We start from the raw sequence: 23,257 nt of genomic DNA, 5'->3' as shown, positions 1-23,257 counted from the left end.
TGACAACTGATGCTAGTATTTTACATCTTCAGATTCTATTTACAAGAATGAATGCATATGAATAACACTATTTATAGAAAGAGAATTAATTTTAGGTTAAATTATTTGAATGAATAAGTCTTCACATGAAATTCTTAGCAGAATTATCCCATTATCTTAATTGCATCTGACATACAGATTGCTATATTTAGATAGTACACTACAAAGATTTAGTTCAAATTCTGAAGTATTTTTAGCACAGTGTCTCCTGTGTTCTTTCAAAGCCATTAAAAAAAAACCCCAACATTTTTCTACTGGTGCTGAGAACGGACAGTCTTCAACAATATAGCAGAAGAGGGTTTAGTTCTCTGTAAATGTATACATGCTTAAGAGCTGATTGATTGTCAAGGAGCCCTAGAAACAGAAATGAGCCCTTCCAGATCCCACCCGAACAAGTGGTACAGAAATGGGACAGATGGCTGTACCAACAGCATGAACTCTCCAGTTGCCTTTAAAGATAAAAGCATGTACTCGTGAAGGCACAGTAAGAAGTTGTTTACATCATGTGGGAACGCTTTCTGAGTTTTATGGCATAACAAATGGAATGTGCATTCTAAAAGTAACCTTAACCTTAATTTATTTTGCTGTGCAGATTCCTGGGTAGTAATTTACGTATAATACCAGTTCATAATACTGCTGAAACGGTTAAGTTAATGCTAACTATAGCTAAGGTAAGTCTGGTTGCATATACTTGAAAACATTAGTTCTTCAGATGTGTGTTAGTCAGGAAAAGCCAAGAACTATAAAATACGTATTTTTCCTTAATGGAACTTTTTGGGTAATATTGACCACAACCCATGTAAAACAGTGAGATAGGACTGTTACTCTGATGCTTTAGCTGAGTCTTTAAACTAAAAGTTAAAGGTAACTTTAAAAGCTCTTAATAGCATCTATGAAGACAAAGTAGACAGTTAAGAGCTAATTCAGCTCTTATTGACTACTGTTAAGTTAGGGTATCTTCACTTTATTTACTAGTACAGAACCAGCATGAAATCTAAACGTGTAATGACTTCAACTTAAAGTAAAAATGCTGAAAACTCTAGTTACTTGTGGAGTTTTAATGATGCACATACATAACGATGCATATTATTTCGACAGCTTAATGAGTGTGATTTATCTATTGTGTATCTGCACTGTATCCTGTATGCATCAACACATTATTAATTAAACCTATTTACTTCAATGCTCTTTAAAGAACATTTTTCCATGAAAATTCTAACTCAGATACTAACTGTAACAGTACTAGCAGCATCCCATGTACCAAAAGTAAAAAAAGCAGGTTGAATGACATGTTAGGAATCAAGTATGAATTTACATTTCATCCTTTCCTGAAGTGGGCATCTCAAAATAATAAGTATTAACCTATTCAGAGTATTCATCATTTTTTAAAATGTGTAAGCTACATCTCTCTTATTACATGGCAAAAGTTGTTAAATACTTATTACAATGTTTAACATTGTACTTAAACTTTTTATGGAATGTACTGATGACTGGCCCAGTCTCTTAATACAGCATTAACCTAAAGGCTTTTAAGATTACTGCTGATCCTATAAACTTAAATTTGCTTTTCTACTTGTTCAGAAGATTTACACTGAACCTCAACAGGAAGGCCTCATAAGAAGTGATGATAGTATATACCAAAACTCTGTTGGTTGCCATGACGTTTTTTCTTACTGATGCATTGCAAAGCCTGTTTAATGAGCTCATCTCTTGCCAGAGAATCACAAACTGCTATAAGGCCTAAAAACCAAACTTTTTTGCCCCAGGCTAACAGACAGGGCTAAGGGAGCAATACTATCCAACTAATCCCGAGCTCCCATACCTGACTCCTGTTGAAATACTATCCAGATAATCAGATGCAATGCTGGTTATTTTAGGACCGGTCTTGCACCTAAAGGGATACACCAGTCACCTCTGTGTACCTCATTCCTGAATATCTACTTCAGAAAATGTGATTCAAATTTCACTGCTGAGTAATTTTACATTTGTACTATTTGAAAAAGAAGACGTTGAATATTCTATTACCTAAGAGTTACTGTGTCCTACTCATAAAATTTTTCTTTCCTCTAAGATAACTTCCAAGCCAGGAGCAGATGATATTCGTTACAAAATGGCAATGACAAAAGCACAAATAATAGAAAACAGTCCAGTTTGGAAGATGCTTCACGAGCACCAGTTGCATTGTAATTAATTTAGTATTTGGGGTTTTTATTCATAAATAGAGTGGCTACATTTTAAACAAAATATAGAATGTTCTTAAACATAGTTACATTTCAAAAGACTGTATATACAACTTGTGCATTTGGAATGAAAATTTATATTAAAAAACTGTACACTGAAAAATAGCATACATTATAGCAAATCTGCATTCTAAGAAAAACAAAGAAGTGGTTTAAGTGCACTATAGAAAAGCCATCCTTATTTTTAACTTGATTCTGAACTTATGAGCTCATCTGTTTACAATAATTTCCCAAAATATTTAATATATCTTAAGGAAAACTTTATCCTTAAAGATAAGGATGATCAAGATAAGTCCAAAATATAGGTTTCCTATGCATAAACAGATATATGTATGAAATCTCATACAGTGTGTTTTTTAAACACAAATGTTATCTGTTGTGTTACTAAGTTTTAACATATTTGGCTCAAAGTTGATGTGTTTTTCTTTAAACATAGTGTTTCCTTTGCCACAGTGTTTCTACTATTATCTATATATACTTCACAGTCCTGTTTGTAAATATAGGAGCTTGTTTGTCAATATTAAAGAGTGGTAATAAAAAAACCTTGTGCTTAAACAGTGCCTTTTAATTAATGGTTCTCCAGTCACTTTATAAAAATCTTTGTGATTCACAACACCAGTCAGCAACTATTTTCTAACAAATTCTGAAAATTAACAGAAAAATAAATGTACAACCCTAGCTCCTTGTCACAGCATAAGAACAAAGAAATCCCCTTGTTTTTAGTTTAGAAACTAAAAACCCCATCAAATTCTGAAGAGGAGTACTTTAGTAAATAGGCCATCTCTGTGAATCGCATACAACAACAAAAGAAGAAAATAAAAAGAACAGCAACAAGACTTATGGAAAGCAGCATTTGCAATTCTTTTAGAGGCCACTCTAAATTGCTCCTTAAAGGTTGGTAGCCTCCTTTTCAACTAAAGTCTCATAGTCAAAATGATCTTGTAAGAAGTATATGAATTCAAATACTTCAGCTGACCTAACTATTTTCATCCATTACAGCTTTTATTTTCACTTCAATGAGTTCTTCTACTCGAGCTAGAACACTTTCTATTAAATCAAATGTGAAGAGAGCCGAGTGTAAAACCTGAAATGACAAAAGAGATTAATGTTATTTTCAGTAGAAGATTTTTTTTCCCCCACTGCACATGTACATTTGTCTCCAGATTGAAAAGAAAACTTCAATACTTTCTGAAGGAAATGCAAACTCACCTGAAGCTGCATTTCAGTGGTCATGGCAGGCATCTTTTCCCCACTAACAGTTACTGAACAAACTGTGTTAGAACTGTGTGCCTCTGTAGAAGAAAATAACCAACCAGAGATCAGGCTGCTTCACACAACTTAGAATGAAAAGGATATTTAATATATTAGCATTTCTAGACAGTAATTGTTAAAAGACACAGACCTAGGGATTGACTAAACACAGGACAGAAGGCACTGGACCTTAAGAGGGAGATAGTTTGAGCTAGATGCTATCTTGACACTTTCTTTAACACATATGACTACATTACTAAACAGGCAAAACAACTGTATAAGCAGTATTTTAGCTATATAAAAGGAAAAAAGAAAATTTAAATCTGGTCATTTTTAGATATATTTTTAATATTCCCACATCTAGAGAGATAGTAGGAGGTTCTTTAGCTTGACTTAATGAATCCAGACATGAAATACTTATTTTATTAAAAGGCTGCAGGCTTCTCTGTTTCAGACAGATTACTTGCAGCAGGCAAAACTACAAAGACAAGTCTGAAAACTAAGGAGAAAACCTCTTACGTTCAGACCACATATTTGAAATTCAACATAACACTCACAAAGATTATATGTTGGGGAAAAAGGCTAAACCATTTACAGTTACCAGTTAGATGTTCTCTCCCAAACTTGAGTCTCTTCATGCTTTGACAAAAAGGCTAGAGACATGTAAGATGGACTTAAAGAAAAAGCTTCCTGATTAATTTTAAAGGATTCCCTTTACAAAGATATCCACAGGTTGCCTTCACAAAAAAAAAAAAACCAAACCTTCTCTGCCTCATCCTTATATAGTTTACAACAACAGAAGAGGGCAAGACTAGGGGCAAAAAGCTGGTCTGACATTTTTGGTAGCAGAAGCAAGTTCCTTGGGCTGTCTTAATTATACTGGAGACCACAAAGTAACAGAGGATCTGACACACACAGAGATTGCCTAAAGCAGCTACAACTCTTATGCCCTGTAGAATGTGTCTGCTTAACCCAGAGCAGAATCTGATTCTGTGTGTCAGATTTAAAAAAAAAAAAAAAAGAAAATCCAGAATGTAATCCTTCAGGCTTTAAGACAGCACCTATTTGCTGTATGAATTATTTCTTCTCTTGTTAACCGCCTCACACCTGGTATGAAACCTAAGGGCTATATATTCAGAGAGACCAAGATGCTCCTGTCCAACCTTAAAATCAAAACTATAAATGGAGAACAAGCTTTGAAGGTCTTCATGTGACATTTCTATCAGTTTTCCATAAGGTTTACAAATGTGATGAGAGATAAACAAGTTCAGATTTTTCTGACCAATTATGAAAACTATTAATATCAGATATAGCAACTACTGAATTATTATTTGAAATTTGGAATAGTCTCAACAGTTAAATAAAACATGATCTATACAGCACTCACCAATTCTTTGTTTCCAAAGAATTTCCAAAGTTTCTAAATACGAACAAAGCTAAGAAAAAAAGAAAACAACTAACCTCTTCTGTTTTCTTTCTTACTCTTTATTTCTGCTTCATAGTGCGCTTTTGACATATTGAGTCCTACATGCAGTGGTTTTAAGAAATTTTGCTCAATCTTGGCAAGTGCTGTCCATACGCCAGTCTATTCAAACAGAACAGAGAAGGTTACAAATTAGTTTTAATGAAGCATTGCAATGTTAAGTTTTTGAGCACAAGTTTTTGGACTAGTCTTTCTAACTTACGCTTCTGTGCTGAGAGGAAAAAAGAAAAAAAAAAAAAGAATGTAGACTCATCTTTGTAAGCACGAATAGCAGCATGATGGATATTGAAGTTCTTCTCCCTCTCTCTTACATTATTTGTTGAAAATTGGATGAAGCAGTCAAAAAAACCAAAAAAGCAGGGAGGGGAAGCAAACTTAGTATGTAGGCTGGTAACTACAGCAATGGAAACACACATTTTTCAACTTGTTCTTGTAAGCAAAGCTAAAAGGATCTTGATATGTTGGAGAGGGGTACTAGCCACTTTCTCAGGCTAGTGAACAGCAGTTATAGATTCCTCAGAGATAATTCAGCAGCAAAATGGCACAAATGTTTAAATTCATGTTTCTGAATTAACACTGTATCGCAATGCCAAGTGAAAGCTCTGATAGATGTCATGCTCCCCAAAATATAAGGATCTTGTCTATATTGCATTCAGTTTAAAAAGCATCATAGGAATGTTACTGGATACACTACTACCCCATCCTTAGGCACAGTAGCCACAGTGGCAGTGAACTTCTCCCCAATTTGGCATGGGTGAAAGGAGTTTACAACAATGGTGCTCAGGAAGCAGGAGATACAAGGAAAAGATGCTGAAAAGCAAGGCTGTTCAAGGTTACACAGCACAAGAGGAAAACTTCTCTGCCTTGCACCTTGTAAGCTTGTAGTTAAAAAAAACTGCTGTAGAAGGATACAAATACAGAGCAGTCTTTGTGTCTTTAGATATAGGAGCCATTTATGAGATGCCTTTCTTCAGGCAGTATCCTCAAAGGGCAGAGTAAGGACGACAAAAATAAAAATTCTCAATGTTAACCAGTATTGTTGATTACAGTGGAACAAAATCACCAAATTTTAATGCTAAATGGCACAAAGTTAACTGGTCAAATAAGAAAACTGGTAATTACTTCCACCAGAATGGGGCTAAAAATGAAGACATAATTTTCCAGAAAAATACTGATTTTTAAGCTTGATTAATGAAAGTGTTTGTTACACAGCAATCAAAACATCTGAACTGACATGAAAGGAGGCATTTTCTCTCTGCACTATATGGAGGGAGATGGGGAGGAAGGCAAGAACTGGCAGGGCTTAAATTTCAGGGAAAACTTCAGAAGAGAGGGTGCTATTTTCGCTTCAAACTGTAGACACGTTCTTTATGCCAGGTACTAGACAGGGCTGTTACAGCAATTGTGTGCTACTATGTATCAATTTTTAATCATAATAAAAGAGGAATTATCACTTTTCTTACAAAGCTATGCATTTACATGAAACTGAGTGGACCATAATGAGCACTTAAATAGTAATCACACCTTAATTCCGAGAAATGGATACAGTCTATCAATACTAACTAATTTCATAAATAGTAAATTAGAAATGCACCAATGGAAAGTTATTTTTACTATTCATTTTCATTACGGTTTTGGTAATCAGTGCAAGCTATATTATTACTATTCTACTTAGACTAATAACATCATTAGGCACTTATAAAACCTGTACTCCTCGATCTCAAAGTGCTCTAAAAGTAAATCAGAATTTCTTCTGTATTTTAGAAAACAGAAAATGACATGCTGAAATCCAATACTCCAAATCATAAAGAAAGTCAAGGAACTACAGAAGAGTAACAAAACACCTTAGGATACATATCTGCTGGTTAGAATATTCATCTGACCATGATATTTATTGCTCATTCAAGTCAGGAAAGGCTTCACTGTACTTTAAAACTGGAAAGCAATTTTTCTTTAAACTGTCACTAATTTAAACAAATATTTTAATGCAAAAATCAAAACATTTAGTACTAAAGAGATAGGTGATACTCATTCGCTACATGATATAGTGGATAAAAAGCTCCTGAATTGCAAAAATTAGAGGAATGGTGAAACAAAGATTTGAAAGAGTTAGCAGAAGTTGCATTTACTACTGGAAGAAGTAGACATTTGGTAGTGGGATGTAACTGGAAAACTAAACACAAATAATTCCATTGGCTCTTTAATGCTGTAGCGACACAATCCAAGTCAGAGCACTTCTAAATCAGCTGCTAGCATATGGAATCCATATATTGACCCAGTTGTGAAATTCACACAAGTTTCCTCTAGAGTATCCAAGAACACATTTCCATCAACTGCAAGTGGATAGGACTGACTGTACACAAAACCAGCAGATCCATTATAATATCCTACATTGAAAAGCCATGCAGCAGTTGAATAACAAATAATTTGCACTGATCTACCAGTAACAAATGTTGCTGACTGCTTCAGACAGAAGAGCGCTAAACAAAACAGAGAAGAGGTGGGGATTACAACTAAAGCTGCAAAATCCTGCTTTATACTGCGGTACCATAATATTATATGGTTAAAACACATAAGGGCAGTTTCAATTTTTTAAATATACTGCAAAGTTTAAATATGTAGAGTATTTCTGAAACGTCTACAAACATCCATACACTGGAGAAATGAAGGTAAAGAGGTACATGTATAATAGAAACACAGGTAAACTACAGTGGTGGGCAGTTTAGGCTGGCAAGTTACCTCTGTGCATAAAACATTCTAGATTGTATCCAGTAAAGTAATATAGCAGAAAACTGGATAGGTCTGGCCATTCTTTTTGTTACTTCAGCAGATCAATCTTACAGACAAGAATTTTTCTGACACTAATACCTAGAGAAGCTTTTAACATGCACCTATCATGCAGCTGCACAGTTCCTGTAAATATAGAATACTGTTTTCCACAACTAAAACTATTTAAATATGATTATTAAATACTTTCTGGGAAATCATAATACTATTAACTTTTAGTATATCGCACAAAAAGTATTTTGCCTAAAGATGAATAAAATGAATCTTGAACTGCAAAGGTTTGTATTGGTATTATAAGGAAATCCACTTGGAAGCTTGAAGGATACCGCCGAATAAATAAGCAAGAGTAACAAATATTTTTTCTCATGGGAAGACTTGATAGAGATGTTATTTTATGGTGACATACTCTGAAATTATGGACATAGACCACAGTTTATCAGGCAGACTAAAAGGATTAGCTTGTTTAGTACAAATACAACCAAATTTTATCAGAATAAAATAACACATCACATATCTCCTAATGCAGTTAATAAAAACATCACTTCTGGATTACTGACCATTGCAAAGAAAAATGCAAAAAACATGTTTTTGAATCAAGGATAACAGTGTTCACATGAATCCAGCTCTCAGCCCTTAGCTAATCAATCATTTTCAAATCAGTTAGTACTCACTTGATTATCACTTTCACAATCCTTAATGACCAAGTATCTCAGTAGATTTAGTGATGCCATAATCCTGTGAATTAAAAATACACTATTATTTAGAACACAGATTTATATTACAGGAATAATAATTTAAATTGTCCGTTAGCCAGATATCCTAAAATATCCATTTATAGAAAATGCAACCATTCACCTGTTGAGTAATACAGCTTAGTCTGGAGCACCAGCGGTAACGTCCACGCTACAACAGCTGATACTTTGCAAGTAAGATTAAAACTGTCAGCTGATTGGAGACAGCTGTTGATTGTGAAGGAAAGAGTTCTCTGAAGAGATAAGACCTTATTACAGAATTTGTAATGTGTATCACTGATGATCCAAAGTTGAGAGTTTTCTTTATTACTGTATTGAATTTTTACTTTTGAGTGCTTTTGAAAAATATGCTTTTTGCTTTTGTTTTACCATACTTTTTAGCAGAAACTATTTATTGCTTTTTCGAGATAAACAGTACAATTACAGATCACTCATCTGGGTTTTTAAGTAGTTATGTGTCCATCTGGTCACTATCACCCTACTGACTTACTAGCCCAACCTTTACTCATCATACAGAAAGAGACTCATCCTATACAGGAGATTTTCAGAGACATTTCCAGTTATGTTTATATTACTTAATGCCAAGTATTTGCTGTTTAGGTGACTCTCTATTCCTACTCATGAGATACTGGATTCCGAGCAGCAATCTGTGAACAGCCTCAAAAAGGCTGTGTGCTCTAAGTTGTACCTGATGATTGTTATTCCCCTGTGTCACATAACACAACATACCACATTTCTTTTGTTCCTCCAATTGCTTCTGCAAAAAGCTGACAAACCATACAGTCCTGAAGAAATAACACTCTACCAATTAGTTCTGTAATTTAACATCTGAGGCCTTATATCCTCAGGGAATGGAGGAGGAATTCCTTTCTTATTGTTAAAAATCACTGTAATAGCATTGTGACATTCTTCTGTACAGAGTTAATTGAAAGGATAGTTGAAATAAGTGATCATTTCCATTTCTAGTTCCAATAATTTAACATACATGGATGCTGTCACCTCATTAATTATATGACAGCATACCTCCCACTGTAGTAAGGTAGTTTGAAGTATTTTTAAATTATTTAAAAAGGAGAAAAGCCTCTAACTGTGATTACAACTCACCTATCTGAGTTTTGCAGAAGATCTGTCTCAGCACCTTCTGGAAGCAAAAGTACTAAATCTAGAAGGGAGATCAGGTGATGTCCTGTAAACCAAATGTCACATGCCTTCTGAAAAAACGATACAAAAAGTTTAGCTGAGTGCAAAATTTAAATCTTAACGATATCTTAAATAAATCTTAAATAATTTAACGACAATTTTGGGAAAACAGAAAAGAAAAAAAATCAAACACTGGAAGAAATCTTTTCTAATTACTACATGTGATTGAAGTGTACAAACTAGTCTTTTCATAATCCTCCCTACTTTGTCTCTCCAAGCCAAGCTGTTCTTTTCAGTTTCATCAAATAGATTCTCCACCTCTTCACCATACCACCATCAATATAGTTAATATTTGTTTACGTAAACTTAGCAAATTGTACTAGGCGCTCTCCTTTTTTATACTGAGGTATGGAACAATTAGCTATCTTTACCAGAGACTCTATTCATTTCATAATAGTAGTGTCACAATTATTTTTTTTAAAGATGATCAGGTGTTTTTTAAGTTTTCTCTGCATATTTCTAAACCCACAATTCCTAGCAATGTTTGCAAGTAAAGTACACCTTCACCTCTGTGGTTCTTTGATGGAGGAAGGACATTCAGTTACTTTCTTTTTAAAGAGGGAGAGGACAGAAGAGAGAATCATTTCAGCATAAGATGGAGAGTACTAGGTTTTGAAGTGGCAGAACATAATTATTCTGATGCCCTCTGCATCACAGACAGACCACTTGCAATTTTCACAAAAATTCCCCTAAATTACAACTAATTATGAAGCAAGGAAGGGCAAAACAACAAAACCCCACCTCTTTCACTTGCTTAGCAGAAGTTTTTTTGAAGCCTTGCAGCTAAGACCCCTGAAAATTCCCTCCTCAGTGAGGATGGTTAAGCCTCCCTGCACTGGTGCCAACTCAAGGGTGTTCACATCATTCCCAAACAGCAAGTGAGCACACGTCTCTCAAAGTTCCGCAGCCTCTTCAAAAGGCTATTTCACATCAGTACAACAAAGCTGAGAGCACGGAGTTGTTGCGAAGATCCTGTGTTGGCAAAGTCCTTATCTCAGGTAAAGGTGGGGAAGGTTGGGGGAAGAGATATCATACAAAAGGCAAAAGAGAGGAAACTGAGAAAAAGCCAGAAATGGATTGGAAGCAAAACTGAGACTAGATAAGGAGATGAGAAGGGTAACTGTCTCTTAAATCAGATCAGATGAGGGACCTGGAAAGACTAAGACCAGCTAGGCACAAAAACTAAGATGAAATAAATGGATAGCAGTAGGAAATTGTTATCGTTACGTCTATAGCAGATTTTTTTTGCAACAAACCTAGGATATTCAAATTCATATGATGAAATTTTAAAATTATTTCTCTTTTTGACAGCCAGGGTACTCTACACAGAAGAAATGTATTAAGAGAATTCTGAAGCTGCACAGTCAAAAAATTAATTGGTAAGGAAATTTCAGAATAAACTTTTACCTATTCAATTTTAGTGCAAGCCCCTTTTGGAACAGCTTTCATATTATCATCTTCTTCACCCCTGCTGATTCAATATACAGGACAGACTGTGATCTAATAAATAGTAATTCATGGTTTTCTAACATAATTATGCTAGCATAAAATATGCATGAATCTACTATATTGTCCTATTCGACAAAAGACAGTATCCTTGAGAATCAAATTTGGTTCGGAAAAGGCCCTAAGCAGCTTAAAAAAAAAGAATAAAAAAGTTAATTTATTTTAATTAATTTTTCCAACTTCCTGGTATAAATTATAATAAAATATGAGATTTAAATGGCTTTGATCTAGCTCAACCCTTTCTGATGAATTTAACGTTCATGAAGCACTCGTAATATAATGCTATCATAAAAAAACCAAGAAAAAAATTAGTAATTCTGTCTGGACTGTAGCATTTGAATTAGATTCAAGAAATGAGGAACTATGAGGATAAAACAAAATACTGAGTAGTTCCTCTTTAAGAAAGAAACATGTATTTTGAAGCACAGAAAAGGTAATAACTTCTTAGAAAAATACAATAAAATTGTGCAATTAAAACATACCTTTGTAAAATTATAATGTAAAAATACATATGCAGGAAAAAGCCAAATTAATATCTTTAATTATTTAATTTCCCAATTTCTTTTCAAAGAAAAATGCATCACTCAAAGGTTAAGCTGTACCCATTTTCTCAACACAATGCTGATAGAATTTTGAGATGGCAACTTTTTTTTTTTTAGTGTTAATAGCCTCACCGTTAACGATAAGTGAACTTGATCTTTTATATTTTTAATAATGTATCCTTCCACACCAGCATGGTTGCTTGTCTGCAGTAAACACCTTGAAACAAACAAAAAAAGAAAGATATTATCTCTTCAAAGCTGCCTATATAGTTAGCTCAAAACTCAGTGAATAAGGCCATAATGTCAGCTAAGCGGGGGTTTTACTACAGAAAAATAAGATGACTGTGTAACCTTTAAACACTAGCTTACATAAGACAGCTGATTTTGTGTGAGGCAACTGAAATTCATTATTTATCCAAAAATTAACATAGTAAAATTAATGTGGTTTACCAGATAAGAACTGTCAGAAATCATTGTACCTATGCAATTAAGCTGCAATAAAGCTGATGTTACACAATCTACAGTATTTTGGATGCATACCTGAATAATGTGTATTTCCCCTCTGCATCAAACTTGTCTATGAACAACTGCAAAATATTTAAACTCTTCTTTCTCTAAAGGAAAAAAAAAAAGATGTTATCAGATTAATTCTAATTAAATAATTTCAGGCCTTAACTGATTTCTGTAGGTCACATTACATACCAGATGCTCTGTGGGACAAAGGGTCATAACTTTCACCAAATCCTGCAGATGGACAAAGAAAATACAATTTCTAATTACATACAATTATTACATTACACTGATTAAAATCTACACAAGACATTAAAAAACCAACCAACGAACAAAAAACCCCAACCCAAACCAAAATCAAACCCCCACAACTCACAAAACCATGCCTATAAGAAGATTCTCATCAGAGAAATTCACATTAGTTTCAGTGGTTGAACTCCCAGGGCTGACACAAGAATACTACTCTCGTACTGTTGGGTCCAAATAAGAATGTAGTCAAGCAGCAGATTTGCAAGGAAGATGCAAAAATGAGCAAGCATCATCCTTCAGCTAAGATCAGTGCACACCTGCCTCAGTGGCCTGTACATACACTAGTATATTTTATTGTCACTGAAGCTTCATGCTGTAGCAGGTAGAAAAGACAATCAATTCTGCATAGCGAGACACAGAAGGTTTCAATTTAGCAACACAGTGTATAAAGGTTCAGTAGTATGTCCTCTCTCAAACACCTAGACGACAACTAGCTATTATTTATAATCAAACTTTAAAGACTTCTGTACATTACTTCTTATTACCTGAGGTACGTTAATAAAATCTCTGAATTCTAAATACTGATGGAGAAGGCTATTATCTTCCATTCTCAATAAACAGCTCTCAAACAGATCCTGCAGGTGGGGAAAAAAAAAAAACCAAAAGCAAACTGCCAACATTTTGCACATATATGACATTAATCTATATGCTTAACATTTCATGGCTAAAACTGCCTTCACTATAAAAGCTCATTCACATATCCAAAGTTCCTAGGAGCTACGAATGTAAGTGATAATGGCACTTTAACGTTTATGCATGTGTGTGTAAAATTCAATAAATATAAGTGTTGGTAAGACTGAAGAATACCTAATTAAGCCTCGAAATATTCCTGAAGCTATTATCTGAACTATAATTTGTACCTTTCTTAGAAAGGGAAACTAAAGTTTTACCATTACTTAAATTGGAAAAAAATAAACATTATAACATTGAAAATTTGATTAAAAGAAAACTTACAAGTCCCTTAGATAACATAGATTCTTCTGTTCTAGAAAAAAAAGAAACATTATCAAATTTGTTAATTAAAAATACATTCTTGATATTTCAGAAGAAATACTAGAACAGAGATCAAAAATAACTTGTCCCTCAACAATTTTCGCTCTATTTTCTAAATATAGTATCTTCACTATTCTTCTTGAAGATTTTTAGAATAAACTGGCTGATGGAAAGTTGAAAATTAGACTCCTCTGAGTCAAAAATGACTTTTTTTTTTTCCCCTCAATATTTATAAATGCTCAAAAGCAGCACCTCAGATCTTGCAGGTATCAAGACACTGATTAACAAAGAAAATGAAACTTTTCCCAGATGATTCCATTCTCGTAGTTCTGCAAGCCCAAGAAAAACACAGAAGATCCTAAACTGCAGAGACCAGGAAGCTTTGTTTAAATTTTACCAAGAAATGATAAGCAGTTATAATGGGAAACTGCCCTTCTATCACAGTTCTAGAAACTATTTGGTCAACACTGCTGCTTATGGAAGGTGAAACAATCACAATATATAGAAAAGTCTATAGAAAAGGTTTTCCTTTAGAAAGCCTGACCTTTAATCAGATTGCATATCATATCAGAATACATTCAAATAAATACTATCGCAATAGTCTTCTCTAGTATTAAACTAATTGTTACAGAAGTACAAATAAATATACACTCTAATTATTCTGCATGTGTTTAAAAGACCTTAATTTTGCATTTTCAGAATAAAGTTTCTAAGAATGCTATCACAATACAAGCTTAAAACAATCAATAAATATTTTCAACAACTTTTTATACTTCTTACTAAAAGAAGCTATCTTGTTGTGGAGCTTGCCATTTTACCTCTCGGGTTTAAAAACGTCCTCTGAACTTACCTGGTACATTTGAAATCTGATTCTATGAATTACTACAAAAGATCACACCCACTATCTAGAACTCCAAAAACCAAGCACCCTACCTTTTCAGTAGCACTTCAATATGCATCATATTGCACTGCAGAAGGTATGATGGACTAAAAGAGAAAAATTAGGTTTCATTAAAATGCATAAGCCATATACATTTGCACAGTTACTATATTTGACAGGATTAGTCCTTTTTGAAAAAATGATAAAAAAATCTTTATGAAACTAAAGATTTTTGAAATAGACACAAAATAGTATGTCAAAGTGCTGTTAATAACTCTTATGTGGAAACGGTCTCTAAACATGCAATTGAAAATATAATACATACTAATTTTCAGCATGTGACTAATCCTACCAGTTTCTTTAAAAGGATAGCTCATCTAAAATTAAGCCATAAGAGAGTAATCTGCAGAACTGGAGTATGTACTTATGTACATAATAGAAGCTACGTAAAATATAAATGCATAAAGGTTGCAATAAAACAAATACTAGTGAAATGCACAGTTTTCCTTCATAACTATTCACAAATAGAAAGTTTTCTTCTGCTCAAAAAGAATCTTCAAAGTACAGACTAATTACAAGTGAGGAAGAATAGTTCTCACCTAAATACCACTGGAAAGCAATCAATACCAAAATGCTGAACAAACATCAGATATGACAGACACGCTAAAGAATCTGCAGAATTTTTTTGCTCTATGTCCGCAAACTCCTGATTCTCCCAGTGTGGACTTTTGCCTTTACGATGCAAAAACATTAATGGTATCAATTCTCTTATATCCCACAAAATGTCCTAGAAAAGAATGATAGATGCACATAGTTGCCTTTAAAATACCTGTACACCGATTAAGCTTTAACTCTATTTACAGTAAATTCTATTACATAGCATATGTATAGGTTGATATAAATATTTTATGAGTATTTATGATATATACACATACAGAAAAAAGACCCTGCAGGAAAAATAACTACTGCTGGAAGAACGTTACTAAGATAGCAAAGTCAAGCACTCAAAAGTTAGCAAAAGAAAAATTAAGTCACCCTGCAAACCCCTCATTTGGCTCCCTTATCCACAATGCTATGAATAAGGATAGCTTCATGATCACATTATGCCACAGGACCCCTGTGTTTTTCAGATCACAAGATACTCAGTAGTTTGTTTTCTGCTCACTAATCCATATGCAACACAATGTTTACCTGCTAAAGACAAACCATGTAGTTACAGCAAAGTAGCAGCTGCTGATTCAGAGACCAGTCCAAACTGGTTTATCAAGGAGCAAAACTGTGTCTGCAAGATTTGTAATTTCCAGAGATGGGACCTGAAACTGTTCTAGACCTTCACCTACCTGCATTGTCTTACAAGGCCCAGTAAGTTACCCCACTAACCAATGAAGGAAGCAAAATGAGCTCTAGAACAAATTATAGGTAATTCTGAGCTAGACCACTGGTTTTGCAAACACTGTAATTAATTTTGACTGCACTTACTACAATTTCAGTTGCAAAATGCCGAAAGGGATGTTCTTCAACGCCTTCAAGCTGTTCAAGCTGAGCTGTCAATAATGGGTATTTCAGGCTTTTCATACAGCTGAAATAAAAAGGGATGAAACTAAATCACCAATAAGGTCACAAATGCAGACTATAATGGTGTCATTGATGACCAAGAATAAAGTCTATACTTATATTATCTGCTGCTATTCCTGATATTTCAAGGAGAAGAAAAAAAAAAAAGGGAAAAAAAAAGGGGGGGAAAAAAGGCGGGGGGGAGAAAAAGGGAAAAGACGACGGTGGGGGGAAAAGACGACGGTGGGGGGAAAAGACGACGGTGGGGGGAAAAGGGAAAAAAAAGGAAAAAAAAAAAAAATAATGTCTCCTGTAGAAGCATCCCTTAGACTTCACCTCCAGAACATGATTATCCTCACTGTTGTAAATTTGAGGAGAAGCAGAGGAATACCAAATCAGCTTCACAGCACATAGACTAGTATTTCTTTACCACTTCCCTGTACTAAAAAAACCCCCACAAAACCAAAAAAAATCCAAATAATTTTTACCTTTCTTCTCTCAGTTCATAAATATATAAGGCATATTTAGGATTTTTTCTTTTTTAAAATACCACATTAGTTATTAAGTTGGCAGCATTATAGAACACAAATAAGATTATTTATTTACTGCCTATGTAATGAATGCCTACTGTTCATTTTGTTAAGTTATAGGAATATATTATACTGATGTAAAACGCTCACAATTTTAATAATTCTTCTTTCAGCTCCATGTCATTGCATTCTGATGACTTTTCCATGTTAACAACTTCATTCACAAAAGGTTTAGCAAAGTCCACCACTGCATTACAACATTGACAGAGACCAAGTTTATCTTCTTGTATTTGTTGTTTTGTGTAAGGTACAGGTAAGGGAGTAAGCTGATTCATTATCATGGCTAAAGATAAACCCACTGAGTAGGCCTTCTTGTTCTGAAGTTTCAAAAGCACTGGGGGAAAGGAAAAAAAGAGAGAAAGAACATTTTGAGACATTAAGTTACACTTACTTAGTAGAGGAAAATGTGAAGAAAAACAATGTGACTACATAAGAAAGCCTTTAGTTTCAGGGAAGGAGATGGACTGATACCTGAAATAACATGAGCACATCCAGCAAGACTAAACATCATCAGCTAGTTTAATATGCTGTAGTTAAGATGACCATGTATATGAGAATGACAAATATTAAAGCAGTCATGCATTTCAACATATTCTTCCTTTCTCTGTAGCACCATGATGAGGACTGAAAAAAATCTGTCTTTCTAGAACTCGTCTAAGTAAAATAATATTCATTTATCTGATCTGGAAAACTGATTTATTCTTGCTTTATTGTTATTGCCTGACTCCTTCTGTGCTTAGCAAAACCAGAGGCAAGAGCCCAGCCTTTCTGCTGAGATCTGACCCTACCTGAAGCAGCTCAGAACTGTCCTATACTCCACGGCAGAACCAAGAGAGGGGCTCCCAGACTGAGGAAGCAGCACAAGAGACTCTCTGCTTAAACTGCACTTGGTGCAGGCTGACTGCAGACTGGCTATCCAAAAACCCACATACTTCCAATTACCAGAATGCTTCTCTTGTTAAATTCTAACATAATTCAATAACACATCTCAGAGACTGCTACAATCAGACTTAAACTTGATACGAGACACTTGATTTCATCTCATATATCAAACCAGAAACTACTACTTCCACCTGCTTAGTGGGTGCCCAAACGCCAACATTTTTAGATTTTATATGTAAGCCAGAAGAATGCTTTCCCCCCACCAATCAAATATTTCAACCTGCTTCAATCTGAAATAAAAGGTTTATACTATGAAAATATGGAATTGTATGATTTAAAAGTTAAATGATGAAGAATTTCACAAATCCATGTAATTCTCTATTTCTGTAACAACAGTATGAATGGTTTACACCTCTAAATACAATTGTCACAGGACCACATTCTTGTAAGTGATGAAAAATAGCAGAATACTGCCTTTTCAACTGATGCTATTAATCCCATCTAAAATCTTTTTCTAACAGACCAATATAAGCATTAAAATTATACCTTTTGTTATTTTGCCGAATATAATAGATTGTAAAGCCTGTCAGGACAGACATATTCTGAAACTATTCCAGCAAAAGCTAAACTAACTTGATAAATAAATGAGAAAATAATTTAGTTCAGAAATCACATGATAAAGTGCATCTTACCTGTCTGCAAAGGCTGAAGCAATAACATAACAGTTTGACACACTTGCTCTCCAGAGGTCTGCTCAATCTGCTCAAGTAAACTCAAAAAAAGTTCCTTCGGATTGCATAGCTGCAGGAGAGGAACAATGCATATTTTTTAATCACCACGGTCATAAGCAAAAAAATTCATCACAAGCAAACATCAATACAGAAGTTCCTGAACGTCAAGAAAGCAGATCTGAACAACCAAGGTAATCTTTAAGAAAACAAATATGAAACAGTAAGTACTTCCCTACAATTATTGTCGTCTTTAGAGTGTATACATGTGTACACTTTCATATAAGCTGAAAGCAGATAAAAATAAATAATGACACTAAACTTGATTTCTATGGTCTATAAAATCCTCACGGTACCTTAGCAAAGTAATCCTTAGGAATAGAGAAAAAAGAAAAACTTCAGTGTGAATTTAACTGAAGCTATACAGAGTTTGCAAGTTGTTTTTTAAATACATGAATGAAAGGGAGCTAGTTTTCTACAGATTAAAACTTTTTTCACCTACTGCTCCATCAGAATCATCAGGTGCTCATTGTCATACTGTATCTACAGTAGACAAGAGGCAGTATTGCTGTGGCTGCTGTGATTGCAGCAGCTGGCTATCAAAAACTTTATGAGTTCTATCTGCCTTTTTCTTCTGGGTAATGCTATGTCTCTTTGTTTTGCCCAGCTACTAATTTCACAAGATTTATGAGAGGTTCATTATCGCTGAAAACACTAAGTCTGTGTCTATTTCAGATGAAACTGGCCCATGAGTTTAAAAGTTATAGGAAATGGACAGAAGAACCCATGCCTTGATTTCTCTGGAAATCAGAGGGGAAATTAGGACCTCTCCCTTCCCTAAAATTATTGCATTATAACCATATATTTCAAAAACATACCTGTGCCAACTTATCTAGTATCTTCAGGCAGTGTTCTCGCTTATCATCTTCCTGTTTATACATGAAAATACATCTAACAAGAGGAGAAATGAGGTTCCAACCCATATTCCTGACGATAACCTAAAAAACAGATTTTCAGAGAATAAACCAAAACCGGACATCTTCTAAACCCAGAAAGATTGTATATATGAAGGCCAAAAAAGACAATAGATCATTGTCCTGGTTGTAAACAACACCATAATGTCATTGAAAATTTAGCATCTATTACCATAAAGTACTTGGCATACATTGTATTCTCTCCCCATACCTATAAACACAGCTGCATATTTCTGTATAGTATTCTTCAATGTATTAATTCTGACATGTCAATGTCTATTTCTAAGAATTTATATGACAATACATTGAAAACAAGACTGAGTAGAGGAGTTTCACTGAAAGAAACAACACTTAGACAAATTATGTTAACCTGAGGCGATCAAGATCTTCCGTTGTTACTGCAAACTCACAAAATTCAAAACCAGACTGTGACCCCCATTTAACATTGCCAAAACATTCCATCCTTCACTTTCTTTCTGAACTTCCTATTTATCTGTGTACAATTTAGTATATTCTTCCAGCTCCCCAAAGTGCCTACAGACATTAGCATCAGCTGAGTTGGCTCTTACAGTTTTGGCCAATATTATTATATTCATCTGTGGTGGGTTGACCTCAGACAGCAACTAAGCACCTACTAGCATGGGCTCCTCTCTCCACGAGGCCACAGGTCCTGCCAGGAGCCTGCTCCAGCACAAGCTTCCCACAGGGTCACAGCAACCTTCAGGCATCCACCTGCTCTGACGTGGGGTCCTCCACAGGCTGCAGGTGGATATCTGCTCCACCATGGACCTCCAAGGGCTGCAGAGGCACAGCCTGCCTCACCATGGGCTTCTCCACAAGCTGCAGGGGAATCTCCGCTCCGGCTCCTGGAGCACCTCCTCCCCCTCCTTCTTCTTCACTGGCCTTGGGTGTCTGTAGAGCTGTTTCTCTCACATATTCTCACTCCTCTCTCTGGCTGCAATTGCTGTTGCACAAGGGTATTTTCTCCCTTCTTGACTATGTTATCCCAGAGGCACTACCACCATCGCTGCTGGGCTCAGCCTTGGTCAGCAGCGGGTCCGTCTTTCGGCCGGCTGGCATTGGCTCTATCAGACATGGGAGAAGCTTCTAGCAGCTTCTTGCAGAAGCCACTCCTGTAGCGCACACACACACACACACCCCCACTACCAAAACCTTCCCACACAAACTCAATACACTGAAACACTGGTCTATTATTAACACTGTTTTGGTCACAAATCTAAAACACAGCACCATACAAGCTGCCATGAAGAAAATCAACTCCATGCTGGCCAGACCTAGTACACCATCTGAAATCCTGTCCTGCAAAAGGGGGACACTGTCATTTTCTTTTAGTTATGCTTTTGTCCTCTCTGTTCTCTTTGCTTAACTCACTGAAAAACAGTTATTAATGGTTTTGTTAAGATTTCTGTGAGCTACCTTAAGTTACACAAGAATGTGCACTTAACACATAGCAACTTATCAACTATTCATATTCATATGTACAGCCTTGCTCCACAGTGAAAGTAGATTTCCCTTTTTAATAAGCAGGTTTATCTATTTAATGGTATGTTACTGCACAATTAATGTATAATGCAAACTTACCTTATTTTTCTCATTTTGAATTACTTCTAATAACTGAGCTGCATACCCATCTTCTAAACATTTCTGACCTGCTACCTGAAAGAGATTAAAATCTTCTCCCCTGAAATCAGCTTCTTCCAGAATTTGCTGGAAAGAAAATATGCATGTTTAACTCCACACTTATAAAAGGCAAATAAAAATAAGAAAATCTAAGCTTTCATTTCAAAATTAAATGTAGTGTCACTGTAACTTATCCTGTCCTATATAAAATAGTTCACATATTAAAAATGCTATCAAGAGCTACTGCAGAAGACAAAGCAGTATTTCAGCAGCACTATCTAAGTCTAGATTGCAGCATGCTGCTTGGAAGATGTATTTTCTACAACAACCTGCTAGGGTTCTGTTCCTTCAGACAGGTACTGTTGAAGACAAGAACACTTCTTTCTCCAAGAAGCAGAAGTTAACAAGCATCTTGGGATAAGCACCACAGAGAAGTCAATGAAACATGGAGGCTGAACTTAGCTGCCCAATGAGAAGTTCTGCTAACAACTGTCTTGTGTTTTGGGGTCATTTTGGTTTTAATTATAATACATGAAGAGAAATGTACACTACTTACACGTCCCTTTTATGGAAAGAAAACTACTTACGCATCTTTGTATTATGGCTTGAAGTTCATCAACTGCCATTATAGTTTGACTTTTTTCTTCTGGCATTGAAAACTATTATAAATTTAAAAGTGCAGTATTAAAACACATGAAGTAAAAACAAAGACTGAAAAATAATCACATTATGAAAAAAATACCAATAGAGGAATGAGAACAACTTAGATAATATGAAGACCACATGATTAAAAAAACCCAAACTAGCAAAAATGCATTTTTAAGAAACATATACTATATTATTCTACTCCCTATATTTGCAGGCGACAGTATTGCAGACAGGAAACAACGTGCATTCTACGTATAGGAAAGCCAATTTTCAAGTAGTATCATGGTCATCTTAAGAAGTCAGGAGGCCTCAGCTACTACTTGAGCACATACGTTGAAAAGTGCAGCTAATACAGAGCAAGTCTGGGCTCACTGCGTACCAAGCACAGATGCCCCCAATACACATTTTCTGTGACTATTCTCACCAGAGGAGGTCCTGCTCAGCCCTGACTAGAACACTCTAACCTGATGCCTGGGATGTGCACAGCTGATCCAACCACCATGCCCGTTTATATCAACAGTTCGATCAAGATTACATGAGCGGTATCATTTATTTCCTTCTAGTGTCTAGGTTGGGCTAGTTCAGTGGCATTTTACCTCTAGATATTACAAGTTAATTGTCTTTAGCAAGGAAGTTTTAAGTTAAACATTTGAGTAATGTTAAGTACATACAAAGTTTTACACAGTCAGGACCATGACTTACAAATAAAATCAAGCTTGGTTAACCCATGTGATATATCATAGCAGCAGTCACAATCTTTATAGTTTTAAGTAATTCCATGTGCCTAAACTTGGTTGTATGATCGCTATGAGTGTCAATTACCTCTACAACTGGATAATTGGCTAACTATTCATCAAAATACCCAAGTTCCATATTTATACAGACATCTCAATGTAACATCCTTAATCTTTCCTCTTACATTTGACCTCTGCTGCATCACACACCACTGAGGTAACTAAGCTACCTGGATGCTTAAAAAAAACCAAAAAAACCAAAACCAGGCAACTCACAAAAACTTCAAAAGCATCTCTGTGTGAATTTTATTATTCGAGGAATAAACAACTCACTTTTATTCTCAATGGCCTATTTTAACATTTTTATGTCACTGCGACGTATCTAGCCTGTCATTTTAATTTGGTCATTATCATATGTTTTACTACTTGAGCTCTTAATTTTACTGGATTTTACTAATCCTCTCAAAACAATTTAAATATACTTTTGAACGCTAATATTCTTGCATTTTCAGCCCTCAGTAACTTTACAATGTACTTACAGCCCTGAGACATGCCCAGAGCACCCACCGTGCTAGTCCAGGGATTTACCAGCTGAGCTCACAGTCGGTCTTGGGCCTTAATACTTAATCCAGTTTCTAATTAAATCTTTTCAGACGTTTCAGCGGTAAGTGGACAGCATCTGAATCATGTGAAACTTTCCACTACTATTACTCACCAAACCCCCTCTTCTCTAATAAACATACACATATACCTCAGCGCTTCCCCAGGCGGGGTACAACACTGAGGCCAGTACACAGAGGCTGCCGACATAACCCTTTAACACACGGCTGAACTAAAAACTCACAAGGCCACCCACCCCCTCTCACCTCAGCGGATCGCCGGTGGACCTGGGCTCCGCGCCGCAACTCCTCAGCCCCGATCGGCCGTACCCCGCCGCTCGTCAGCACCCCGCCACCGCCTCTCCCCGCTCCCGGCCCGGGCCACGCCGTGACGGCGGCTCCGCCTCCCGGGTGA

The 23,257-nt window shown here is 35.5% G+C and overlaps 2 protein-coding genes across 5 annotated transcripts in view; one reads left to right on the top strand and one right to left on the bottom strand.

Annotated features, from left to right (window-relative positions):
• The window catches only part of C8H1orf146 (chromosome 8 C1orf146 homolog), an 8,995-nt gene extending 6,631 nt beyond the window's left edge, over positions 1-2,364 (top strand). Inside the window, exons 5-6 of the mRNA XM_054834382.1 lie at positions 632-710; positions 2,111-2,364. Of these exons, the coding sequence (XP_054690357.1) occupies positions 632-710; positions 2,111-2,230 (199 nt within the window). The 3' untranslated portion in view covers positions 2,231-2,364. The remainder of the gene's footprint in view (positions 1-631; positions 711-2,110) is intronic.
• On the bottom strand, positions 2,230-23,257 carry GLMN (glomulin, FKBP associated protein). Of its 4 annotated transcripts, none has more exons than XM_054834377.1 (19): positions 23,110-23,257; positions 21,449-21,520; positions 20,823-20,948; positions 19,125-19,244; positions 18,211-18,319; positions 16,727-16,970; positions 15,972-16,071; positions 15,092-15,279; positions 14,546-14,599; positions 13,574-13,604; positions 13,105-13,194; positions 12,503-12,544; positions 12,341-12,414; positions 11,933-12,017; positions 9,657-9,763; positions 8,472-8,535; positions 4,992-5,115; positions 3,489-3,571; positions 2,230-3,363 (listed from the first exon to the last, which is right to left on the bottom strand). In XM_054834377.1, the coding sequence occupies exons 2-19, from the start codon at positions 21,512-21,514 to the stop codon at positions 3,256-3,258; spliced, it is 1,815 nt and encodes a 604-aa protein (XP_054690352.1). In that variant the 5' UTR covers positions 21,515-21,520; positions 23,110-23,257; the 3' UTR covers positions 2,230-3,255. The 4 variants fall into 4 exon arrangements, with proteins under 4 accessions (XP_054690352.1, XP_054690353.1, XP_054690354.1 ...); XM_054834378.1 differs by having other exon boundaries at positions 9,657-9,760; positions 23,110-23,224; XM_054834379.1 differs by having other exon boundaries at positions 15,975-16,071; positions 23,110-23,224.

The sequence above is a fragment of the Grus americana genome, chromosome 8, assembly GCF_028858705.1.
Source record: "Grus americana isolate bGruAme1 chromosome 8, bGruAme1.mat, whole genome shotgun sequence".
NCBI classification, from domain to species: domain Eukaryota; kingdom Metazoa; phylum Chordata; class Aves; order Gruiformes; family Gruidae; genus Grus; species Grus americana.
The sequence above is the reverse complement of the archived record's forward strand: the minus strand, read 5'-3'. Positions and strand labels throughout refer to the sequence as shown.